Below are 21,297 nucleotides of genomic sequence, written 5' to 3' on the forward strand. Positions count from 1 at the left end.
GCATACAGCTGAAGTGCATTTTAAGCGAAAGTGTTGTGCATAACACTGCTTTGTGAGAAAATTAAACCAGGATATCAAGGTAAGCAAGTGAGTTATGCTGTATAAAAACCTTAATTCCAGCTACTCAAGGCCTTTGAAACCCAGACTGTAGATGTGAGGGCTCTTCACTGCCAGCTTCAAAAGCTTGAGTGTCCCATTGTTTATGCATGACTGTCAGTCACAGACATAGCAGCTTAAGAATAAGGAGGAGGTGGCAGAAAATTGTAAGTGACAAGTTTACATTCCAATAAAGTGTACAGGGATTATTTTTTGTTTTCCAGATTGCTGTATTTAAAATGATCTGAAATGCTGAGTGTGCTTTGGATAGTAAAAACTCCCCTTTCTCTCATGCACACACACTTGCACAGCACAGCAGCAGCCTGTCTGTCCCAGTTACCACAGGATGCATCTGTACACTTCAGTCACACCTTCTTCTGCATGCATGAAAAATGAAATCCTTCAAGGCTCAAGCAAGAAATAAGTGGATGTCTGGAGTGTCAGTAGCACAGGTTTAATGGGGCTAACGGTGGTTGTCTGAGCTTCTGCTACTTTGGTGCCTGCTTTCAGGAAAAACGAAGCAGGAAAATAATTTAAAATAAGAAGCTTTTACGGAGCAGACCATTGAGCATTTAATAATGCATGAGTTGCTTTACAAAGTTAATAGATTTTGTTATAGAATTACAGCCAGTTAATGTGAACACATTCCTTACAGGCCATCTTCAGAAAAATCCAGTATGGTGAGAGCTTCCTGTTACGTAACACTGCTCCTCACTATCAGCAGAGTCTGCATGGCATCCAACCCAAGCTTCAGATGCCCATACTCTAAGGATGAATATGACTTGAGAACATTTGCCTCAGCAAGGAAGTTACTATTTATAAATGTTCCCTTATAAAATATGTAATTTAACAGCAGCTAAATTGTTGCTACCTCTACCTTCCTAAAAATGCACAAATGCTTGCAGTGCTTTTGCTGAATGAACACAAATTCAACTGTAAGCTATATGTGGAAAAAGTGGAAGATCTTTGTTTGTTGTTACCAAGTTGCTTATCTACCATTTTTAATAATACCTTTGAGGAATACTGTGCTGTGTGATCAAGTTGCTGATTGAAAATGACTTTTTTTTTTTCCAGTTCTCTTTCTAGTTTAATTTCCTCTGGCTAAAATGAGTAGACTTAGATGTATTTGGCACTCTGCTGCCACCTTTTGTAGTGTTCAGAGCATTACCTCAGAAGCATAGTTTGCTGTCTTTTCATAGCCATATTACAATATATATATGGCCATGTTAAAAGAAGAAAAGGGCTTCTCTCACCTCTGTTTATTCAGGTATATATAAATCATAATCAAAATGAAATATTTTCCAAAGTACTCTTCATGTCAAATCATTTTTAATATCAAGGCAAGAACATTACTGATGATATTTTCTCTTATCCACATTTATTCACAACCAAAAGCTGATCCTCACAAGATTTGAATACATTTTAGATTCACTTTTTTGTAGTTTCCTCCTCCTTTGATAAGTTCTTGATGATCTCTTCTTTCTTGGCCTGGAGACGCTCTTCTCTGCGTTTGCGGGCTTCTCTTGTCTTTGTGCGCCGGGCCTCGGCTTGGTCACTGCAGGACAGAAACAAATTAATTTCAGTGTATAAATGTTGCTGCGCTTGGAGTGAAATAATACAAGAAAAGAAGAAGTGGAAACGTACGCCAGGAGCTTCTTGCGAGCCTTGTCAGCCTTTAATTTGTGGATGTGCTCCATAAGGATGCGTTTGTTTTTGAAGACATTACCCTTCGCTCTTAGGTAGAGACTGTGGTACCTAGAAGACACAAAACATTACTCATCTATCAATGAAACTGACATAAAACCTTATTCATGATCAGTGAGTACATCAGTGATGACATTCACTCTTACATGTGCCTGTCAATTTTTTTGGACTCCCTGTAGCGACGAAGAAGACGTCGCAGAATTCTCATGCGCCGCATCCATGACAACTTCTCCGGCATACGAGCATTGGCCGTGCCCTTTCTCTTACCTGGAAAGAAAATTATATTACTGAAATAAAACTCTTATCTTACTCCAAGTTCATACTGAAACCACCACTACTTGCAGTTTCTATAAGCAGTCCTTAACATGTACACACCGCTTGATTTTATTTTCCCAAATACGCAATTATTAGCCACATTATTAGTGAAAGCAAATTTGGGGAAAGATAACAATAACCTAACTACTCACCATAACCCGTGTGACGTCCCTTGCGGCGTGCCAGTGTGTTCTTGCGGCAGCGTGCACGGGAATGAACAGTCACAGGTTTTCTGATGATCAGTCCATCCTTTACCAGTTTTCGTATCTGCTGGCCTGTAGCCCAAATAAAATTCATTTAAATAAAAGCGTAAATTTAAGGAGCCCAGAGCCTACTACATAAATCCACAAAGGAAACAACTCACGAGAGTTTGCGTTGGCAATCTCGTTGGTCTCGTTGGGGTCCAGCCACACTTTCTTTTTACCACAGCGCAAGACACTGGAGGCCAAGCGCTTCTGGAGCCTGAGCATGCTGGGAGAGCAAAATCATTATATAAGCACTGTTGGAAATAGTTTTTATTAAACTAAATTAAAAACAAACAAACAAAAACCCCAATATTACAGCAAGAAGAAGCGTATCATTTGATTTAGTTTAATCTAGTTTAGTCCAGTGAGGATATAATTTAGTAATAGAAATTATAATTCTATTACTAATTCACCCTGGCAGTTACAGAAAACATACATGAAAAAAATATGTCACATTCTACGTTTCTGTAGTACAATCTTATTTGTTAGGATGGAATAAACTTTGCCTACCCATCACCATTCAATTAAAAAGCACTCTCGATTGTGTTCATAAGCCATTTTTACTTCATACCTAATTTTTTATGCCTATACAAGAAGGTGTGACCTTGACCAGTTGAGCGCCTAACGCCAATATATCATTTAAATTATTTTCTTCGAGTGTCATAAACTAACTGTTACATAAATGGACAAATCAGCTACTGAACTCCCATTTGAGTGTTTTTTGATGAAAGGCTGTAAAAGATTGAAACGTCATTTGCTGACTTTTAGATGTGCAGTAAACTTGTTTGTTTACTGGTTGGTTTTCCACTTGGGAGAAGAAGACTGTAGCCCAAGTACCAAAACACATGACAACAAGTAACACCTCTACCTTGCCGAGATAATTGACTTTCATTATTAAATCTGTTTTATTTCACTCAATCCATTCGTCAGCTTGTTGAAAAAAAGTCAAAACACTGCAGTCTTTACAGCTGATGCCTGGCTCAGTAGACGGGCTGTCTTCTAACATGTTGTGACATGTCTCACTATATTAGCACGGTTTGCTTACCAACAAAGGCCATCAACGCATTCTGGTAGAAATGAGCGAATTCACTCAAAGTCATCTAGACAGTTCTCCCCGCTGTTTTAAATAAAAAGAATCTCTAACACTTCCTGCACTCTGCTTGGAAATGAAAAGCTTAATTAAATTTCAAATATACAGCTTACCTCATGGCTGCTGCTAGCTTGATAGAAACGAAGGAAATAGAATGTTTGTGACACTACCATTATAGCCATTGCCATGGGTGAGACAACTGTGGCTGTAATATATAGAAATGTAAATACAGCCAATGTTTATGAAGTGACAGAATAGTTAAATAATTAACTAATAATTAATACAAAATAATTAATAATCTTAATCTTTTGGCTTTGGTTTACTGCGTCTTAAAATAAGCCACAGTAACCCTATTGATGTAGCACAGTGGTACGGTCCGATAAAATGCTTGTATCAATCCGCCCACTGGAGGGCGCGTTAACCCAATGTTTCAAAGACTGCATTTTAAAAACAGCTTTAAAAAAAAAAAAAAAGCTTTGTCAAGATGACACATTTCCACATCAAATAAAAAAATGGACAAAAAAAATAGAAATACTAACGCACCTTTATATTAAGTGTTTAATGTTGTCAAATTGCAACGCAAAGTGGTCAAAGTGGCGTCGTGCTGCCCTCTTCTGGCTGGTGGCAGAATGGCGCCGCTGCTTGTACCAAAACAAAACCACCGCAAGTGGTCCTCCCTCCTGTCACACATCCCCGAGTGTCAGAGCTGTGTTGTCCGGTGTACCAAGGACAGTGGAGCTAGTGTGTTACAAAAGAAGCGTACCGAAATACTCAGCGGCCGGCTGTTTGTCGATAAGCTTACATTTTAGATATGACTCAGCGTAACACTGTTGTCAAGGTAAGTGAGAGTCCATTCTCGCGAGCGTGGCTGGAGAGCTAATGCTAACAGCTACATCGTTGCATTATTAGTAACTGTTACTAACGCCGTTCCTGTCCTGTCATAGAAACAGTAACTGTGTCGTTAATATGGACTTGTTGACACGGTTGTGAGAGATAATTACTTATCATTTAGAGCCGTTTTTCACAGTAAAACACGACATAGTCGGTCAACTTTACACTGACATTGAGTTCGAGACGACCCCCGGCAATGTGGGATTTGACATTTTTCCATGTCTCATCCGCACTGAGGTAAACCGGGCTAATGCTAATCATTTAAGATTCAGACTAGATTAAGACATCGAGTGGAGAACAGGTTAAAGTCACCCCTGTCTTGGAGACCATCGTGAGTACCGGCGTTAGCTGTAAGATGAGATGTGCCTCATGAAGCTCGGAAGCATGCCATGCAGCGTGCCACAGACGGTCACGGAAGCTGCTCACATCACGTTTTAATAACTTTACGCAACACCATCCAAATGCACAAACTGGAGACTTTTTAATAATGTCTTTCTAGGAGGTGTCGGCTGTAACTGAACAGTACCGCGTTTCCGCGGCCAAGCTAGACATGGGCATGTCTGGTTGGTGCTATTGTTGTCTGATCAGCTAGTTATCTGAACTGACCATCTGTCACAAAGAGACCTCTCCTGTTTGACCTGCTTATTGCAAGGCAGGTCTGAGCCTGTCTGCCGGATTAACCCAGTGGTTTTCAGTGTGCATGAACAGGCATGATTTTGCTAAAGGTAAATAAAACGTGATTATGTGGCAGATGGCCCAGGCCATACTTTGCCAGTGTAATTCGATAGTAGCGCCTCAGCGTGTTGTTTTTTAATAATTTCTTGATGATACTTCATTTTGAAATTACTGATTGAATCAAATATTTAACAACGTTATAACAGATAGTGGAAGTTGCTACAAACTAATGTAGATATATCCCATGAAAATTATTCAAATTAGTTTATAGGATTTGCATACGTTGAATGTTATTATCCGTGTACTCATTAAACTTTAATGCAGTGTAAGGGCTACCTTCACTTGTTATCTAATTCCCCTAAGCTCCTCATTCTTGGAGGTCTTTGTTTTTCTGGAGTACTCTCGGCCGTTGACCCCTTTGAAATCTCTGCTTCCCTCATCTGTGTGCACATCACCCACTACAACCACAACACCACAGGAGGACAATGTCACAATGTTCATTCATTCATTGAAGCTTGTTAGGCAGGAACATTTTTGTGAAGAGGCCAGTCTGCTGACAGTCAGACGTATTAGTCAGAGAAAGATGGACCGACAGTGTCCTTAACTGACACACATACTGTACAGTCTGTGTAAGCATTCATTCATAAATTGACTCATTTCCAGGCTAATCAAAGACATTCTCTTAATTACCTTTGTGGGTTCTCTTCACATCGTCTCTCTTTCCTTACTGATGTCTAGCTATCCCCTTACCTTGTTTCTTCAGGAAGGTTCAGTGGTTATGCTATGTTTGGTTCATTGTAAAATCCTCCAGCATTGTGTGTTTAGTGTAAATTTTGACTTTGTTTCAGGACGCTTACCAGTGTTATGCAGGACAACTGGTGTGTAACAAAAGCAAAGTGTCATTTGAGGCACATTAGACAAATTATGTTTAAAATGCCAAACAAAAGCTTCCCATTATGTTATTTTTAGATTGCTATTTTGTGTAGTGACCATTTCTACATAGTGACTGATAGGGACGCTCCAGCTGTGTAACCGTGAGCTGATACTCATGTTAAAATGTCAGCTTGGGCAATACTGGCGTTTTACTTTTGTTTTGTTGTTGTTTGCCAATGGGCCTCTGTCAGAAATCATGGCGAACTGGTGACTTGTCAGATAGCACTGTTCAGCCAGTAAATCAGTGCGTACATAGTAGTTGATGTTGTTACTCAATCTAACTGCGGGCCTTTTGATAAAATGATAATTTTTCTGTGCCATAAACATGCTGCTTCCCAAAGTAAAGGCTTTATTTGGTTCTGTTATTTGTTTTTTTCCATTGTCAAATATTTAATGTGTGCATTAAGCTAAACCAAAAAAAGAGCAGCGTAGTTTGGCTGCATATATCTGAGTTTGTGCATTTAATTTAAGGTTCTTGTCAGCTGGAGTTGAGTACGACAGCTGTGTCTTGAGGGCAGATGATGATCTTAATTAACATCTTTAAGAAGTGCATTGTTTGGTGTTTGAAAATGTTTGTGTTTTCTAAAATGAGGAAGTCTTTGCCCTATCTGTGGTCACACTGCTATTTAAAATGGCTTACTCGCATATCAGTTAAAGAAGTAAAACTTTGACTTCTCTGTTAACTAGTCCCACCAGACTGCATTCAGTCTGAGATGTTGGGGTGATTAATATACATTATTATCTGCTGCATCTTGTTGGTTTTTCCAGTATGACTTCCGACTTTTCTTAGAAAATCAGGTCTAACCGGAGCATGCCAGCGTTGACTGAATCTGAATAGCACAGCGATGCCTCATGTGGGAGGTGCTGACTTTTGGCTTTAAAGTTGAAAGGAAGCTGTTAACATCTGGTTGTTCACCATCATTGCTCATGCAGTCAAAATGCTGAGCAGAGGCTGCTCGTGAAGGCGATATAAGCTATGTCGCCCACTGTAGCTTAATACATTGCTGCAGTGAGTGTTGTATTTTTCCACCAGCTAGATTTAAACGCTGTGCATTTTCTTTGTGCTACTCACTAATATTCATTGATCACTTAAATTAAAAAAATATAACTGTATTGTATTTGTGTGTGCTGTCAGCTTGCCAGCTAGTGGTGTGTGACCAGGAGGGAGAGGAAGGAGACAGCAGAGAGCATGGAGCTGTCAGATGGCTTGCTGCTGCAGGTCAGCAATGGAGAGCAGTGGTGTAACCGCTGGAAACATCCCAATGAAGACTCGGTAAGCCACAATTAATTTGTTTTCTTTTTGTTGTTGTTGTAATTTTCATTGTACATTCAGAACAGCGCCATGCATCCCCCCCAAGATCAAAGGCGATAAATCTCATATCAGCACACACGGTCCTTTCATGTGATGCTTTTGCTTCTTCCTGATCAATCTTTTTTTTATGCATTTCAAGGACCGCAGCACCAGCCCTTCAGTCCTGCGTAATGTCGCCAGCACGTGGAAGGAGGGTCTGCTGAACAGAAAGAGGCCCTTTGTGGGGCGCTGCTGTCACTCCTGTACACCACAGAGCTGGGTAAAATTACATCACGGCTAATTAACTGTGGCTTGAGTTCATTTGCTGATTTCTGGTCTTTTGTAAAGAAATTGGCCAGCATGGAATCGAATAGTTCCTCGTTAGCTAACTCGATCTATCCTGGCTGTTCGGAAAAACAAGCAGTCCTCTTAAAAAAATCATAATTAAAAATAATTTTAGATAAGTCATTATTATTCATATAATCTATTCAGATCTAATTTGATTATTTAATTTGCTAATTAAATGATATGTGGATCTCAGGTTGTCTTCCTGTGTTTATATGATAAAGGTGAAAATCTGAAAAGTGGTTGCAAGGCATTTTCAAGGAATGTTTTTTTTAGACATAAAGCAATTCTTAAAACACCTCATTATTGAGTTTAGTGCAGTAATATAAAAAATTAGCTGTTAAAAGGTTCAATTCTAGTTAAATTTATTTTCTTAACGAGAATTAAAGCATAACAAGCTGTAAAGTAACGCGAAACTAAACTGATTCGAGTTACTTTCTCATTTTTTATCTTTTTTGTTCCTTACAGGAGAGACTGTTCAATCCCAGTATTCCATCTCTGGGTCTGCGAAACGTCATCTACATAAACGAGACCCACACTAGGTAAACGGAGCTTTTCACTTCCCTTCCACTTTAGGAACATTCTTCAACTGAAACTTCACGTCGTGCTTTGGCAGAACAGGAAAGTCTCTACTTGCCTTGTCAGTCCTCTGATCTCCAATCAGTCCCATTGAATGCAGTTCAGATTTAGGGTGAAATTCTTAACAACCAGTGTAAAATAACTGGATTTAAGTCAAGAGGATGACTCTCTGAAATTGTGGAAAGGTCGACAGATGAATAATTTACAGTGTTTGTCAGTGGACACCAGACACATGCACCCAGTGGCTGGCTTTTGTTGACAATACTCAGTAAGATATATGCCACCATGCTCCAAACCGAATGGGCAAAAACAGAAATAAGTTAATATCTAGTTCTATTAGCATGGAAACAGAGATGGTGATGTACCGTACTCAGCATGGTTGGGTTAGCATCGTTTGCTTTGTCCTGACACAGTCAGTATTATGTTACTTGAAAGCTCATCAAGGTATAGCAAACCTGACCTGTAACACAGCTGTTGATGATGAAGCTGTGTGTTTGGGTTATGCAGGTTATGCATTGTTCTGCAGTTCCTGGAAATGTGATATTACCATGAAAAGTCGTGCAAGTATTCCTGACTGTCCCTTATCTGGATGTTGATTCATATATTTAACTTATGTGTTTTTGTGCGAAAAGCAAGGCTCATGTTTATAACACAGCTTTCAGCATATATCTGAGTATATTTGAGAATCTCTTCTCGTATGTAAATATGTATCATTTATGTGGTTTTATGCAAGCGTTTTTCTGTGTGTGCTCATCTAGACAGCGGGGCTGGCTGGCACGCAGACTGAGTTATGTGCTTTTCGTTGTGGAGAGAGATGTCCACAAGGACATGTTCACCAGGAACGTGGTGGATAACGTACTCAACAACAGCAGGTAAAAGTCAGGATACAGGAAATTCAGCCCACATCAAACTTTATTTTCCAATCATAGATAAATTTGTGATATGGTGGACATAAAGAAACCATTTTATTAGAGAAATGGAGACAATGCGTTGAATGTTAGAAGAGGCAGCTTTATGTTTGTGTTCTTCTTTTGTTGATTGCAGGGTGGAGGATGCTATTGTGACAGTAGCAACAGACTTGGATGCTGCAGCCAGCCAGCCTGGTCAGGAGCACAAAGCTGTCAGCAAAGTAAAGCAGAAAGCCAGGGCCTTCCTCCAAGAGATGGTTGCTAACATTTCCCCAGCCTTTATTAGGTATTTATACTTTTTAGTTTATGACAATATTGTAATGCCTTAAGCAAACCTGCTATGTTGTGTTCTGTTCTACATCTTAATTTTTCTTTTGGATTAGGCTAACTGGTTGGGTGCTTTTGAGGCTGTTTAATGGCTTCTTCTGGAGCATCCAGATCCACAAAGGACAGCTGGAAATGGTGAAGAAAGCTGCTACAGAGGTGAGGGGCAAAGACACACATGATAAACTGTCTCAGCACAATCTGCTACCCAAAATGAGTAAGACTGTTTTTTCCATTAATATTGAAAACTTGTTTCTGATTGCTGAAAACGGTAACGGCTAAACCGATAAAGCTGATGTAGTATTTCATGTACATAGTCTTCTTCACTGATTGCTGTGTCTTGATTAACTAGCGAAGCAGCCTTTATTTCTGACCACTGAAGAGGCTTTATGAATGTAAATGATTGATAGTTGTAAATATACATAAACTAGCACTAAATATACACTCCACTTTATTAGGTACACCATGCTAGTACCAGGTTGGACCCCCTTTTGACTTCAGTACTGCTTTAATTCTCTGTGGCACAGATTCAGATTTTGAACAGTGTTGACATGATAACATCATGCTGCAGATTTTTTGGCTGCACATCTGAGATACAAATCTGTCGTTCCACGACTCTGCAAAGGTGCTTCATTTGATTGAGATCTGGTGACTGTTGAGGCCATTTGAGTATAGTGAACTTGCTGTCATGTTCAGGAAACCAGTTTGAGATCATTTAAGCTTTGTTACATGGCATGATATTCACACTGGAAGATGGGTACAGTGCGGCAATAAAGGGATGGGTATGATGAGTAGCAATACTCGGAGCTAGGTTCTAGTGTTTAAATGATGCTCATTTTCTACTATGGGATCTTAAGTTTGCTACGAAAAATTGCCCCACCACCACCATTAGCCCGAACAATGCAGGATGGATCCCTACCTTATGTTGTTTATGTCTGATTTTGACCTTACCATCCAAATCTTGCAGCAGTAATCAAGTGTTCAGTTCAACTCAAAGCAGTCTGCTCATTTTTCTCTGGCCTCTGACTTCACCAAGGTATTCTTACTCAAAGAACTGCTGGATGTTTTCTCCTTTACAGGAAAATCCCAGTAGATCAGCAGTGTCTGAAATACTTAGATCAGCTCATCTGGCACCAACACTCAAGCCACGTTCAAAATCACTTAAATGACCTTTCTTCCCCATTCTGATGCTCGGTTTAAACCTCAGCAGTTCATCATGGCTGTGTTTACACACCTAAATGCATTCAGTTCCTGGGCAGTTATTGGGATTGGCTGATTAGACTTGTGAGTTAACAAGCAGTTGAACAAGTGTACCTAATAAACTGGCTGTTTAGCTGAGTGTTTATTTTCTTGCTTGTAATATTTACAAGGTGTTTTCTGTCATTGTACATTTCTCGTAGATAATAAAAGTTCTCAACATTGATCACATACAGAGTTCTTAAAAACGTGTTAGGAGAAATTGCTTATTTCTCTTTTCTTTGCAGCAAAATGTGCCGATGGTCTTCCTCCCAGTTCACAAATCCCACATCGACTACCTGCTCATCACGTTGATTCTGTTCTGTCATAACATCAAAGCCCCGCACATCGCTGCTGGAAACAACTTAAGCATCCCCATCCTCAGGTAAACATAAGGCCTTGTGTGAAGATTGATCTGGAAATAAGGTGTATGTTTAACTCAAACAATAAAGAATTCCCTGGAAATATGTTCGATAGTTAAATCTTTTTTTTTATCCTGCTTCAACTAGCATTTGGTTCAGCACTGATCCTTTTGTACTACATGGGTATTTACAACATGGGTCCCTGAAGTGTCAGGATGAGTCATCTTTATATTTTAAGTGCTTCGGTATCAAACTGTCCTCCTTTTTCATCATAGTCACACCTTAATCCAAATTAGTACCTTGAGGAAATCACTGATTAAAACTGTATTTGCTGACAGCTGTGGAGTTTGTGCTCGCTGTTGCTGCCCATTGAAAAGCTTGGAAACTACTTTATAAAACTTCTTTGTTTTCAGCACCCTGATCCGTAAACTTGGAGGTTTCTTCATACGACGAAGAATGGAAGAGTCTGCAGATGGAAAGAAAGACATTTTGTACCGATCTCTTTTGCACGCAGTAAGTCTGCAGAGCGGGTTTTCTTCATGTTTTCTGCTCTGTGTGTTCTTTTCTATTGAATAATGAGAGAGTGAAATGTTTTTGTTATTTAAGCCATGTCTTTGTTTCCAGTTTTACTTTGTAATTAGCATTATATCTTCCAAAGAACTTATTTTGACTCTGCTACAGTCCTGTCATTTGTAAGCCCAAACTAAATGTTTGGGTAGATATGCTCCTTTCCTTTATTGTAGTGACCCATGTGTCAACAGTTTTGCTCTCTAAACATATTGGGTCGGCTTATACGTCATCTAACCTTTTATTTACCAGTTGTAACCCAGTATTGGTCATTATAGGTTTTTCTGTATCACATGACGAGTAGATGTTCAGGCTTGTGTTGCAGATTCATAGGTTTTTGTTAGTGTTTCGCCATCATAAACTACTTGGAAGATTTTCAGTGTGTTTTCTACAAAGTAGCGTGGAAACTTAGGTGGTTTATTTAATTGCATGGGTTGATCTGAGTGGCAGATTTTCTTTGTATCTTCAGAAGGGGTTGGCAATAAGTAACAGTGTATTGTGCTTGTAAGATAGGTTCGTATTGTGTCCTTAAGATAAGAATTATCAGCCCAAGACATGAGCAGCTAGTAGAAATGATGAGCTGAAATTCAATCCTGTTATACAAACCATATTTTACCTCTTTTTCTTAAGATGAGATAAGATAACTTTTATTAGTCCCACACGTGGGAAATTTGTTTTGTCACAGCAGGAAGTGGACAGTGCAAAAGTTATGAAGCAAAAATTAGAATACAATAAGAATAAATACAGTACACAACTGTACAGAATAGAACACAATAAAATACTATATACAGTAGAATAAAATAGAATAAAATATACAATAGAATAAAAATAAAATACAAATGCTGTATACAACTGAGTAAAAATACAACGACGCCAGAAAAGAGTATTGCACTTAGTGTTATTGCACATGTCAAAGAGTGCACAAGTTGCAGCTGTAATGATTGAAAGTGGTCAAAGTAATTTAATTTGCTAAAAAGTGAGATTTTAATCTGGCACGCATGTGTCACTTGCCAGAATGGAATTAGCTTTCACAGGCAAGCTGTAGAAAAAGGTCACATGCTGCTCTAACTCCAGTTGCTCCCATGAAAACTGAACCTAGACGTCCCGGCTTACTTTGAATGCCACGGCCTGGAGTTTATTTCAGGACAAAGCTTCTATTCTCAAAAGTGTCTGCATAGCTAAGACAGCTGTGTACACACTGTACTCAGGAGGATATCATTATACAGCAAAGCTACCTCAGCATGCACCCGATTTCCTACACTTTGAGTCTCATGTTTAACCTGCATACTACAGCACTGGCATGGCCTTGACTTTACTTGACTGTCAGCTTGTAATTAAGTGAATTTCCTGCTTCGGGACGTCAGCAAATTACATTTTCACCAAAAATACTGCGACCTTTACATGTATTATTTTCTCATTTGTCTGACACACACCTTTTCTGTATTCACCTGATCATTTCCCTGTTTCGTCATTGTCGTAGTACACAGAGGAATTGTTGCGGCAGCAGCAGTTTTTGGAGGTCTTTCTGGAGGGGACTCGGTCGCGCAGTGGTAAGCCATCTCCAGCACGTGCAGGCATGCTGTCTATCGTGGTTGACACAATGTGCACGGGGGCCATCGGAGACGTGCTGGTGGTGCCAGTTGGCATCTCCTATGACCGCATTATTGAGGGAAACTACAATAGTGAGCAGCTGGTGAGTGTCTGGATGACGTCGGTGGCAACAAAGGTGTTTTTGTTTTTTAATCATGCACAGAAAAAGAAAAATACACAGAAAAATAAATTAGTTGGATTTTGAATTTGTGACTGAAGAAAATGTATGTATTTCTGGTGGTAGAGCCAAGCATGTTTTGACACAAACTGCTTCAGCTGTGTCCTTATAGCTATATTTTTGGTAACTTTCAAATCTGTCTTGTTCTAGGGCAAGCCGAAGAAGAATGAAAGCTGGTGGGGAATAGCATGTGGTGTGTTCAGGATGTTGAGGAAGAACTACGGTTGTGTCCGTGTTGATTTCAACCAGCCCTTCTCCCTGAAGGTGATTAATCACACTAAAAAGAGCTGAAAACCTTCCATGTTTGTTTTTTATATTGAATATGTATTTATGAATACGTATGTCACATTTATGTCAATTATAGGAGTACTTGGACACCCAGAGAAGCCGTCATAGTCCACCACCTGTATCTCTGGAACATGCTTTGATGCCCACCATTATTTCTGCAGAGTTAGTACAAATATACACACACGCTCACTCCATAGTCTCACATGTCATGACCTTCCTGGACAATCTTCATGTCCAAGCTCTATACCTCCCTCCTGCTACTTCATGGCAGGCTCTGTGACATTTGAGAACGGGTCGTTAGTTAGCCCTGGCAGGGGTCAGATCAGTTCAAAGCTGTCTCTTCATAGTAAAAACGAGCGATAAAGCACTGTCGCTGGGATGACTGCAGTCTGCCCCAGCTGGTCTACAGTCAGTTTCAAAACTTGTGCCAACAGTGGTGATTAACAACCTTCTCAACTCTTTGGAGACAAATATTATGGAAGACTCTTTTCAACACTCGCGTGAAATAGTGGCATATCACGTTTTGCTAATGGCACGGATGGATGAGACATGCAATGACTTTGGCAAAAGCCAGGAAGTAAACGAGTAAGATAACCACCCTGAGATCACGTTAGATAAATGATGACAAATAATTGGTAAGCTATTAACTTGAGATCTTGAACTTGAGTACTTTTTAACGGCAGGGGCAGATTGTTTGTAGAGAAGTCAGACACAGGGCACTCTCATGCCACTTTGTTCCTCTTTTGTCTATTTATTCGTCTATGTTTATTTAGGTTTTAAATACTGTATCCCCGTGTAGTGGTTGTATATTCTAATGTGTATTACATTTTACAGTACCCAATATTATTATATTCTAACATTATTGGGGGTTACACTGCAAGCTCCCAAAAATAGGAGTGAAAGATGAGCTGGTGTGTGTTTGGACATGACAACTGCCATCTTAAATTATACATACTGTGTGTGACACAGTAAAAAACACATTGGCTTGTTGTTATTATCCTTCCAGGCCTGATGCTCAGCTGTTTGATGGACAGGAGGAAGAGCAGGTGAACAGAGAGCTGCCCGAGGACATCTCTAGACGACAGCTTATCAACAACCTGGCCAAGCACGTTCTCTTTAGTAAGAAAATCACAACCCGCAGATGGTGGGTTTACTACATGCACGATGACTAGGAATCATAATTTAAAGTCTTCAGTAAGCACCGGTCCCTTAAATAAGCACATAAGTCTCCTTTTCATCCTGTGCTAAAGGTGCACCTGCTCACAAAGGCAGCACTCATGAAATACAGCACAGCATCAGTCCATCCGCTTTACATCACTCGGGGTGTTTTGCCCTGGGATAGCACTCCAGAAACCGGTTCTCCCCAGCTCATTCAGCTGCATTCTCCTACACTAGCTTTTTTTTTTTTTTTTTTTAAACCAACAGCCTATCACAGAACCACCAGCTGGATGGCATGTTGTTTTTAGCCAATAAGGTGAAGGGGAGGATGGAAGCACAGGGGAGGGGGAAGAATGCAGTACCAGCTTAGCTGTTCATAAATGTCCTGCACCTCTATGCTTGATTACTACTTTAGGTGATCTGTAGTAACCCTTGTCTTTACACACTCCCTCACATACTCTTTCTTTCTGCCTTTGAGTGCTATCAATATAATCAGCTCTTTTAGGCCTATTTAATATTTTATTTGTAGTAAGTCAAACTCTGATGAATTAATTAAAATTATATATAACAAAACACAGGCATATAGCTTTTTTACATCCTTTCTCCCCAGCCTATTAAATCAGACAGCCACCCACCTTGAGTTGGGTTCTGTCTGAGGCTTCTTTATGTTAAGACTTTTCCTTTTTTTTTTTTTTGTGTGTCCACACTTAATCACGCTCAAGGTTGAATCGTCTCTGTAATACTCTGTAAACTTTCCTGACTTGATATCTGCTATGATTGGATGCTATACATATATACACATATAAAAAGGAACTGAACACAGCTTAGTTTGGGGCTTACAGCACTGTAGTCTTGCTTTAAGGGTGTCTCAATGAATTACAAGTACTTCTGCTACTTCTGCTTTTTTTGTTCTCTTTCTGTTGTGTGTTGCTTATTATACCCTTTTGTATCTCCTCCTCATAGCGGCCAATAAATCGTCAGCAATCATGTCGACCCACATTGTGGCCTGTCTACTGCTGTATAGACACAGACAGGTATGTGTAGCTGTTGCCTCCTCTCTCCTCGTGTTCTGTCACTGCCAGATACACCAGCTCACATTTTTTAAAATCCTGCTATTATTACCCCGTCTGGTATGTTTGTTTTTTTTCCCCTTGTTCCTCTTCCGTTTAGCAGGTATGCACCTTCCTGGGCATGACACTTAAGTCATAAATATAGGAATAGATAACTCTGTTAGAAAATCGTATTTCTTCCTGCATTCTCTTTCATCGCCTCTTGCATTAATTGTGAGACTCTGACCTCTACAGACACACTAATGTCATGACAACTGCTCAGTGCTGCATACAACCCCAAAAGCCCTTTTGTAGTTTTTTTCTTTGTTTCTTGACTTTTATTATTTTGAAGTGGGCTTATTAAAATTCACCAATATACTTTTTTTTTTTTTTTTAAGTTTCTGATGTTGTTGTTGTTGTTTTTTCCTGCTCATTTTGTGTCAGGGGGTGGTGTTGTCCAAGCTAGTGGAAGACTTCTTCAACATGAAGGAGGAGATCCTGTCACGAGACTTTGACTTGGGCTTTTCGGGGAACTCAGAGGACGTGGTCATGCGTGCTCTCCACCTCCTGGGGAACTGCCTCAATGTGACCAGCAGTTCTAATCGCAATGGAGAGTTTACCATCGCACCTAGTCAAACTGTACCTGCGCTTTTTGAGCTCAACTTCTACAGCAACGGCCTTTTCCATGTATTCATTTCTGATGCAATCATTGGTAAGTTATGCCAACAGTATTATGTGCTGTTTTGGTTCATCATTGTGGTTATTATTTAAGAAAAATATACTGAACATGTTAGCTTGAATAATACATTTTTTTAAATAGTTGGTTTAAATTGCTGTTTGAAGGTAAACAAGTGACAGTAGATCTAAGTTCAGCAGTCCTAAACACGCAGGTTTTCCTGTACCTCTCCAGCCTGTAGTGTCCTGTCGCTGCAGCGAGAGCTGGTCATGGAATCAGAGTCTGCTCGCCAGCCTGGCAATCCCAGTAGTCATCTTCTAAGTCAAGAGAGACTCATCCGCAAGGCCGCTGGTCTCTCCCACTTCCTTATCAATGAGGTGGCTGTAGCACCAGTAAGTCCTGCATATTCCATCTTTATCACTCCAAATGTCTGCGCACATTTTACATACGCGTCTATGATATTATGACTACTGCTGTCATCCACCTCGTGTCCACTGCCTCATTTCTTCAGCAGTGGACATGTTTACAATCAGAGTCCTTTTATATATGCCAGACATTGTTTTGCGCAATTGTGACAAGATAATTAATCTTGACTTCATCTCTGTGTGGTTATAGTCTCATTGATCATCTGAATATAAGACATTCCTGTCACCGTAATTAGTAACTCTAACCTAGGCTCTAAATGAAGATTATTTACAATGTTTGCATATTAGTTTACACTAGTAATGATGGAACAAGTTTGTTGACAAGTAGTTGTTTATAAAATTACATTTTCAACTCCTATGTGGTTTCATGTTTTAGCGTGTCTACATCTCTCCTGTCTGTCCCACAGCCTTGCCAGACTATTTACCAGGTTTTCCATGACACAGTAACCAGGCTGATCCAGTATGGAGTTCTTTATGTGGCAGAGGTGAGTTTACAGGCCGTCAGCCGCTGGACAAAAATAACAGATCATGGCGGTTAATGTCAGAAGTTGAATGTTTTAGGAAGGACTCTTAGCGATAGTTGCTATTGGGTAATGAAACTTTCAGATCCTCTGATCTGTTTTTGTGCGTCAGGAGGACCAGGAGGAACTGAGCCCAAGCCCCACAGATGAGCCGTGGCCCAAAAAGTTTGCTGAGCCCCTTTCCTGGAGGAGTGACGAAGAGGATGAGGACAGCGATTTTGGAGAGGAGCAGAGAGATCGCTACCTTAAGGTATACTTAGACCATTTGGAATTTTGCAGCCAACACAATCGCCACAGCATTCACATCCAAACATCCACTGTTCACCATCAAAAATGACTTTATTTGACTTTTGGTCTGTTTGTGTTGTCTTTCAGGTGAGTGTTTCTGCAGAGCACCAGGAGTTCTTTGTCTTCCTTCAGCGGCTGCTCAGCCCGGTTCTGGAGGCCTACAGCGGGGCTGCGATCTTCGTCCACAGTCTGAGCCAGCCCATGGTCGAGTCCGACTACACCCAGAGGCTCTTCAGATACCTGCTCACACGCACAGAAAGAGGAGTGGCTGGTTATGGTAATATCCTAATATCGCCCACATACTGCACAATGTATTTAAAAAATAATTTAAAACTTCTCTAGTGTTACATCGCACTTGGAATTGAGAAAATTGCTAAAAATGAGAAAATGGTTTTTCCAGTCATGATTTTTTTTAGGTGCTGGGAATAAAGTCCAAAAGTATAAGTAGTATTCACATGAAAAATAAGAAATTACTATCAGATTAAAGAAGGATTTAGCTAGTGAAAAATTTTAAAAGGAAGATCCTGTCTCTGTTTTATGTATTTCAAGCACTTCTCTTTTCATTCAGGTGAAAGTGCAACTCATTATCTGGTTAAGAACACCGTGAGGACTTTCAAGGAGCTCGGGGTAAGCATGTGTGCATTTTTATGTGTGTATTTGGGTGATGTGCACAGTCCTCCAGCTAAACCTCCTGTTTTCTGTTTATTCTCCAGGTCCTAAAGGAGAGGAGAGAAAACAAGGTGACAACTCTGGAGCTAAGCAGCACCTTTCTACCTCAGGAAAATCGGAACAAACTCCTGCAGTACATCTTAGGTTTCACTCTGCTGTGACCGCGACGTGCGTCACCCAGCTCGGACCCCAGGCTCCTTCCAATAAAGGGCTTCTACTGGTTACTTCTAAACAGTCCCAGGTGCTACTCTGTGGAAAGCTTTACCAGGAAGTGCCTTCACGTAAAAGCAGCTAACTATCAGCTGTAGTCGGAAGAGACTTGAAGCCAGTCTTCCCTTTCTTCTTCTTTTTTTTTTTTTCTTTTTGTTTCAGTCTCTGACTTCCTGTGTTAGAACCGCGCAGTTGATTTAACATGTGTATTGAAGGGGTCCCTCTAGGAATCGTTCGTTTGCAGGAGAAGTCAAAAGGTTTTAATATGGGAAAAAAAAATTTAACCGTGCAGTCTGAACAAAGCAAAGCTGCCTTTTGTCTATACAAGTGAACAAGTAAAATATGCATATAAAATAACTGTAAACATAACCAACAACAGAGGCATTTTTATGTTAACTCTTTGTGCTTGTTTATAAAGTTGCCGTATTCTCTCCAGTGCACTCTAATATCTTACAGTTTAAAATGTGTTGCCTGTACATAGAACGTAGAACAACTTCATTTATAGTGCACTGAAATTATTACACTCTGGTGTAATTAAAGAGAAGAGTTCGCTGTACTCAGAGAGATACAGTGCACCTGCAAATTGTGTACATATCCAAGGTTTCAGTGGCAAAATGTATGAATTTAAATCTCCATACGGTGAAGGTCAGTTATTTCTAGTTGCTGTTTTTTTTTTTTTTTTAGATAAAAACAATCAGTGTGCAGTTTGGCCCATGAACAATATTTACTTAGCGAATGCAATATGTACCTGTTGAAAGTCTGGCGTAGTCAAGGCCTAAAACAATGTCCACCTACAGTTAAGTGCATTCAAACCACTAATATCTAAGTGCATTCACTTAAACTTTTCATATGAAAAGTGACTTTGATCTCTTTTCTTTTTGCAGAACACCTCACTTTTCGATGAATGTTACACAGCACAGCACTTAAAGTAATGAATACCAGCCATCACACCCACTTTTATTCTAATAACAACACGCTCAGACACTCTGTGACATGCCTTTCAGGGAAAGCAGATATTTGGGATTACCACCTCTTTTTTTTCTTCTTCTTCTATCATAAACACGCTGTATAGCCTTTATAGCATTGCTGCTGAAAGAGCAATAGTTGGGCATTTGTGAGTTGAAATTGCTGCATAGTGTGGTAAAATAGTGCAGTTCTTTTGAACAGTTGGCTAATTATGAGTGCAGTATAGTGTTCTCTTTACAGACCTCTGTAAGGTCAAAAACAAACAGGAAACAGAAAAAAATGCAGTCATCCAAAACCTCCGGGTTAAATTCTTCTTCTTTCATGTTAGATATAGCAATGGAATTTTAAATTCCATCATTAGTTACATTCTTTAATAAAATCAATCTTACACTGACTTAAATTATGATAGAGTTTACTCTAGTAACTAGATATTACCTATTCTTCTTCTTATTATTATTATTATTGTTATAGTTGCATTTACACATTTAAGTGTTTCAGTGTTGGAATCAAAAAGTCAGATTATGCCTGACTGTGAAATTTTAAAAACATGAACAAAAAGCAGAGTGGCTGAAGTTAAAGTACGATGGTGAAACAACACAGCATTGTGCATTTGGCTGTGAGTTTCTAATTATGTTGTAAAGTAACTTGATAACACAAAGTCGATCAAGTCAATATTTAGTGTGTCTTTCAGTTTCAGTTTGCAGTGAACATGAATATAAACGTACACCGCTCCTCTTCTTGATGGCAAGAAAAAGAGGAAGCAGCAAGTTTGAAAGGAAGCGTAATGAATTGCCATCATTATTGAATGATCGTGAGGACATTGTTGATGCGTCAGGGCAATACAAGAATTGGGTCCTTTAAATAAATATTTCTATTGGGAAATACGTGTGATAGTTCAACACTTCTTGTTACAGGTCATTGTAATGTTTATTTTTCATATTTTTCTAAACTTGTAAATGAAAAAAAGTTACATATTGGTGAAAGACACCTAAAGCATGTGGAAGAACAGAAGAGTATGTTACTGCAACAAGAATGTGCTCTGAGAGTGTCACGAGCTTTCTAGCATTTCTGAGCCCTCGGTCTGTACAAGTCTCCTCACCAGGGGACCCATCTGCCATGATACGTACTGTACTGCATGTTTCCTCTGGTCGCCTTTAATCATCGGCACTTCAATGTGAACTCTGCTCAACCTGATAATAATGGTCTTTTACAGCCTTACCGCTGTGTATGTCGTGTAAGTTGTGTTGATGAAAGCGAGCTGTATGTGTAGAAGATTAATTGTGTTACCTCTTGAATGTTATCTAAAAAGGTCATTGTGGTATTGTCGAATACTCGATGGACGTGGTACAGATTTATAGTTTTTAATGAACTGCTTGTGGGATACTGAAGCTGCATTAACCACATCCCACTACTCTGTATAACGTAGGATAAATGCCTGTATCTGGGAAGCAGGTGCCTTTTTAATGCACTGTAGTATTCTTTTCTTGTTTGTTTTTCTTGTTTGTTTGTTTTTGTGCATGTTAATAATTTTGGGAATCCAAAAGAACACTGTAGATGGTAACTTGGAAAAAAAAATTCACAAGTTGAGAGAACATGTTAGGATCACCAGCTACTAAAAATATGTCACTTTTCTTTTTGCTTTATCAAAGCAAAGCACAATTGGCATTGTTAGATTTTGTTTTTAAATAAATTAATGATAGATTAGTGATGGTGTTGCC

At 39.6% G+C, this 21,297-nt stretch overlaps 2 protein-coding genes across 4 annotated transcripts; one reads left to right on the top strand and one right to left on the bottom strand.

The window, feature by feature from the left end:
* Positions 1-1,408: 1,408 nt before the first annotated feature.
* Positions 1,409-3,644, bottom strand: LOC113028400 (60S ribosomal protein L19). The gene is made up of 6 exons (XM_026178644.1): positions 3,564-3,644; positions 2,480-2,586; positions 2,268-2,390; positions 1,947-2,067; positions 1,741-1,851; positions 1,409-1,651 (listed from the first exon to the last, which is right to left on the bottom strand). The coding sequence occupies exons 1-6, from the start codon at positions 3,566-3,568 to the stop codon at positions 1,525-1,527; spliced, it is 594 nt and encodes a 197-aa protein (XP_026034429.1). The 5' UTR covers positions 3,569-3,644; the 3' UTR covers positions 1,409-1,524.
* A 351-nt stretch (positions 3,645-3,995) lies between these two features.
* gpam (glycerol-3-phosphate acyltransferase, mitochondrial) lies at positions 3,996-21,283 on the top strand. 3 transcript variants are annotated; one of them, XM_026178640.1, is made up of 21 exons: positions 3,996-4,288; positions 7,085-7,222; positions 7,401-7,520; positions 8,054-8,127; positions 8,923-9,036; positions 9,209-9,358; positions 9,456-9,555; positions 10,881-11,017; positions 11,408-11,507; positions 13,042-13,254; positions 13,480-13,593; positions 13,694-13,779; positions 14,624-14,736; positions 15,739-15,809; positions 16,269-16,536; positions 16,735-16,892; positions 17,333-17,410; positions 17,559-17,696; positions 17,822-18,011; positions 18,303-18,361; positions 18,448-21,283. In XM_026178640.1, exons 2-21 carry the CDS (start codon positions 7,139-7,141, stop codon positions 18,562-18,564), a joined length of 2,484 nt encoding a protein of 827 aa, XP_026034425.1. In that variant the 5' UTR covers positions 3,996-4,288; positions 7,085-7,138; the 3' UTR covers positions 18,565-21,283. The 3 variants fall into 3 exon arrangements, with proteins under 3 accessions (XP_026034425.1, XP_026034426.1, XP_026034427.1); XM_026178641.1 differs by lacking the exon at positions 3,996-4,288 and adding an exon at positions 4,298-4,578; XM_026178642.1 differs by lacking the exon at positions 3,996-4,288 and adding an exon at positions 4,586-4,672.
* The last annotated feature ends 14 nt before the right edge of the window (positions 21,284-21,297 follow it).

This window comes from Astatotilapia calliptera, chromosome 8 (genome assembly GCF_900246225.1).
Source record: "Astatotilapia calliptera chromosome 8, fAstCal1.2, whole genome shotgun sequence".
Lineage (NCBI taxonomy): Eukaryota > Metazoa > Chordata > Actinopteri > Cichliformes > Cichlidae > Astatotilapia > Astatotilapia calliptera.

What these genes read in the sequence shown, in the direction of transcription:
- gpam (XM_026178640.1), top strand. Translation starts at nt 7,139, where the DNA reads ATGGAGCTGTCAGATGGCTTGCTGCTGCAGGTCAGCAATGGAGAGCAG. An exon ending in ATTTCCCCAGCCTTTATTAG is followed by an intron (nt 9,359 to 9,455) that starts GTATTTATACTT and finishes CTTTTGGATTAG; the next exon opens with GCTAACTGGTTGGGTGCTTT. An exon ending in TGAAGAAAGCTGCTACAGAG is followed by an intron (nt 9,556 to 10,880) that starts GTGAGGGGCAAA and finishes TTTTCTTTGCAG; the next exon opens with CAAAATGTGCCGATGGTCTT.
- LOC113028400 (XM_026178644.1), bottom strand. An exon ending in GATTGCCAACGCAAACTCTC is followed by an intron (nt 2,391 to 2,479) that starts GTGAGTTGTTTC and finishes TTTGGGCTACAG; the next exon opens with GCCAGCAGATACGAAAACTG. An exon ending in GCTCGCAAGAAGCTCCTGGC is followed by an intron (nt 1,652 to 1,740) that starts GTACGTTTCCAC and finishes TCTGTCCTGCAG; the next exon opens with TGACCAAGCCGAGGCCCGGC.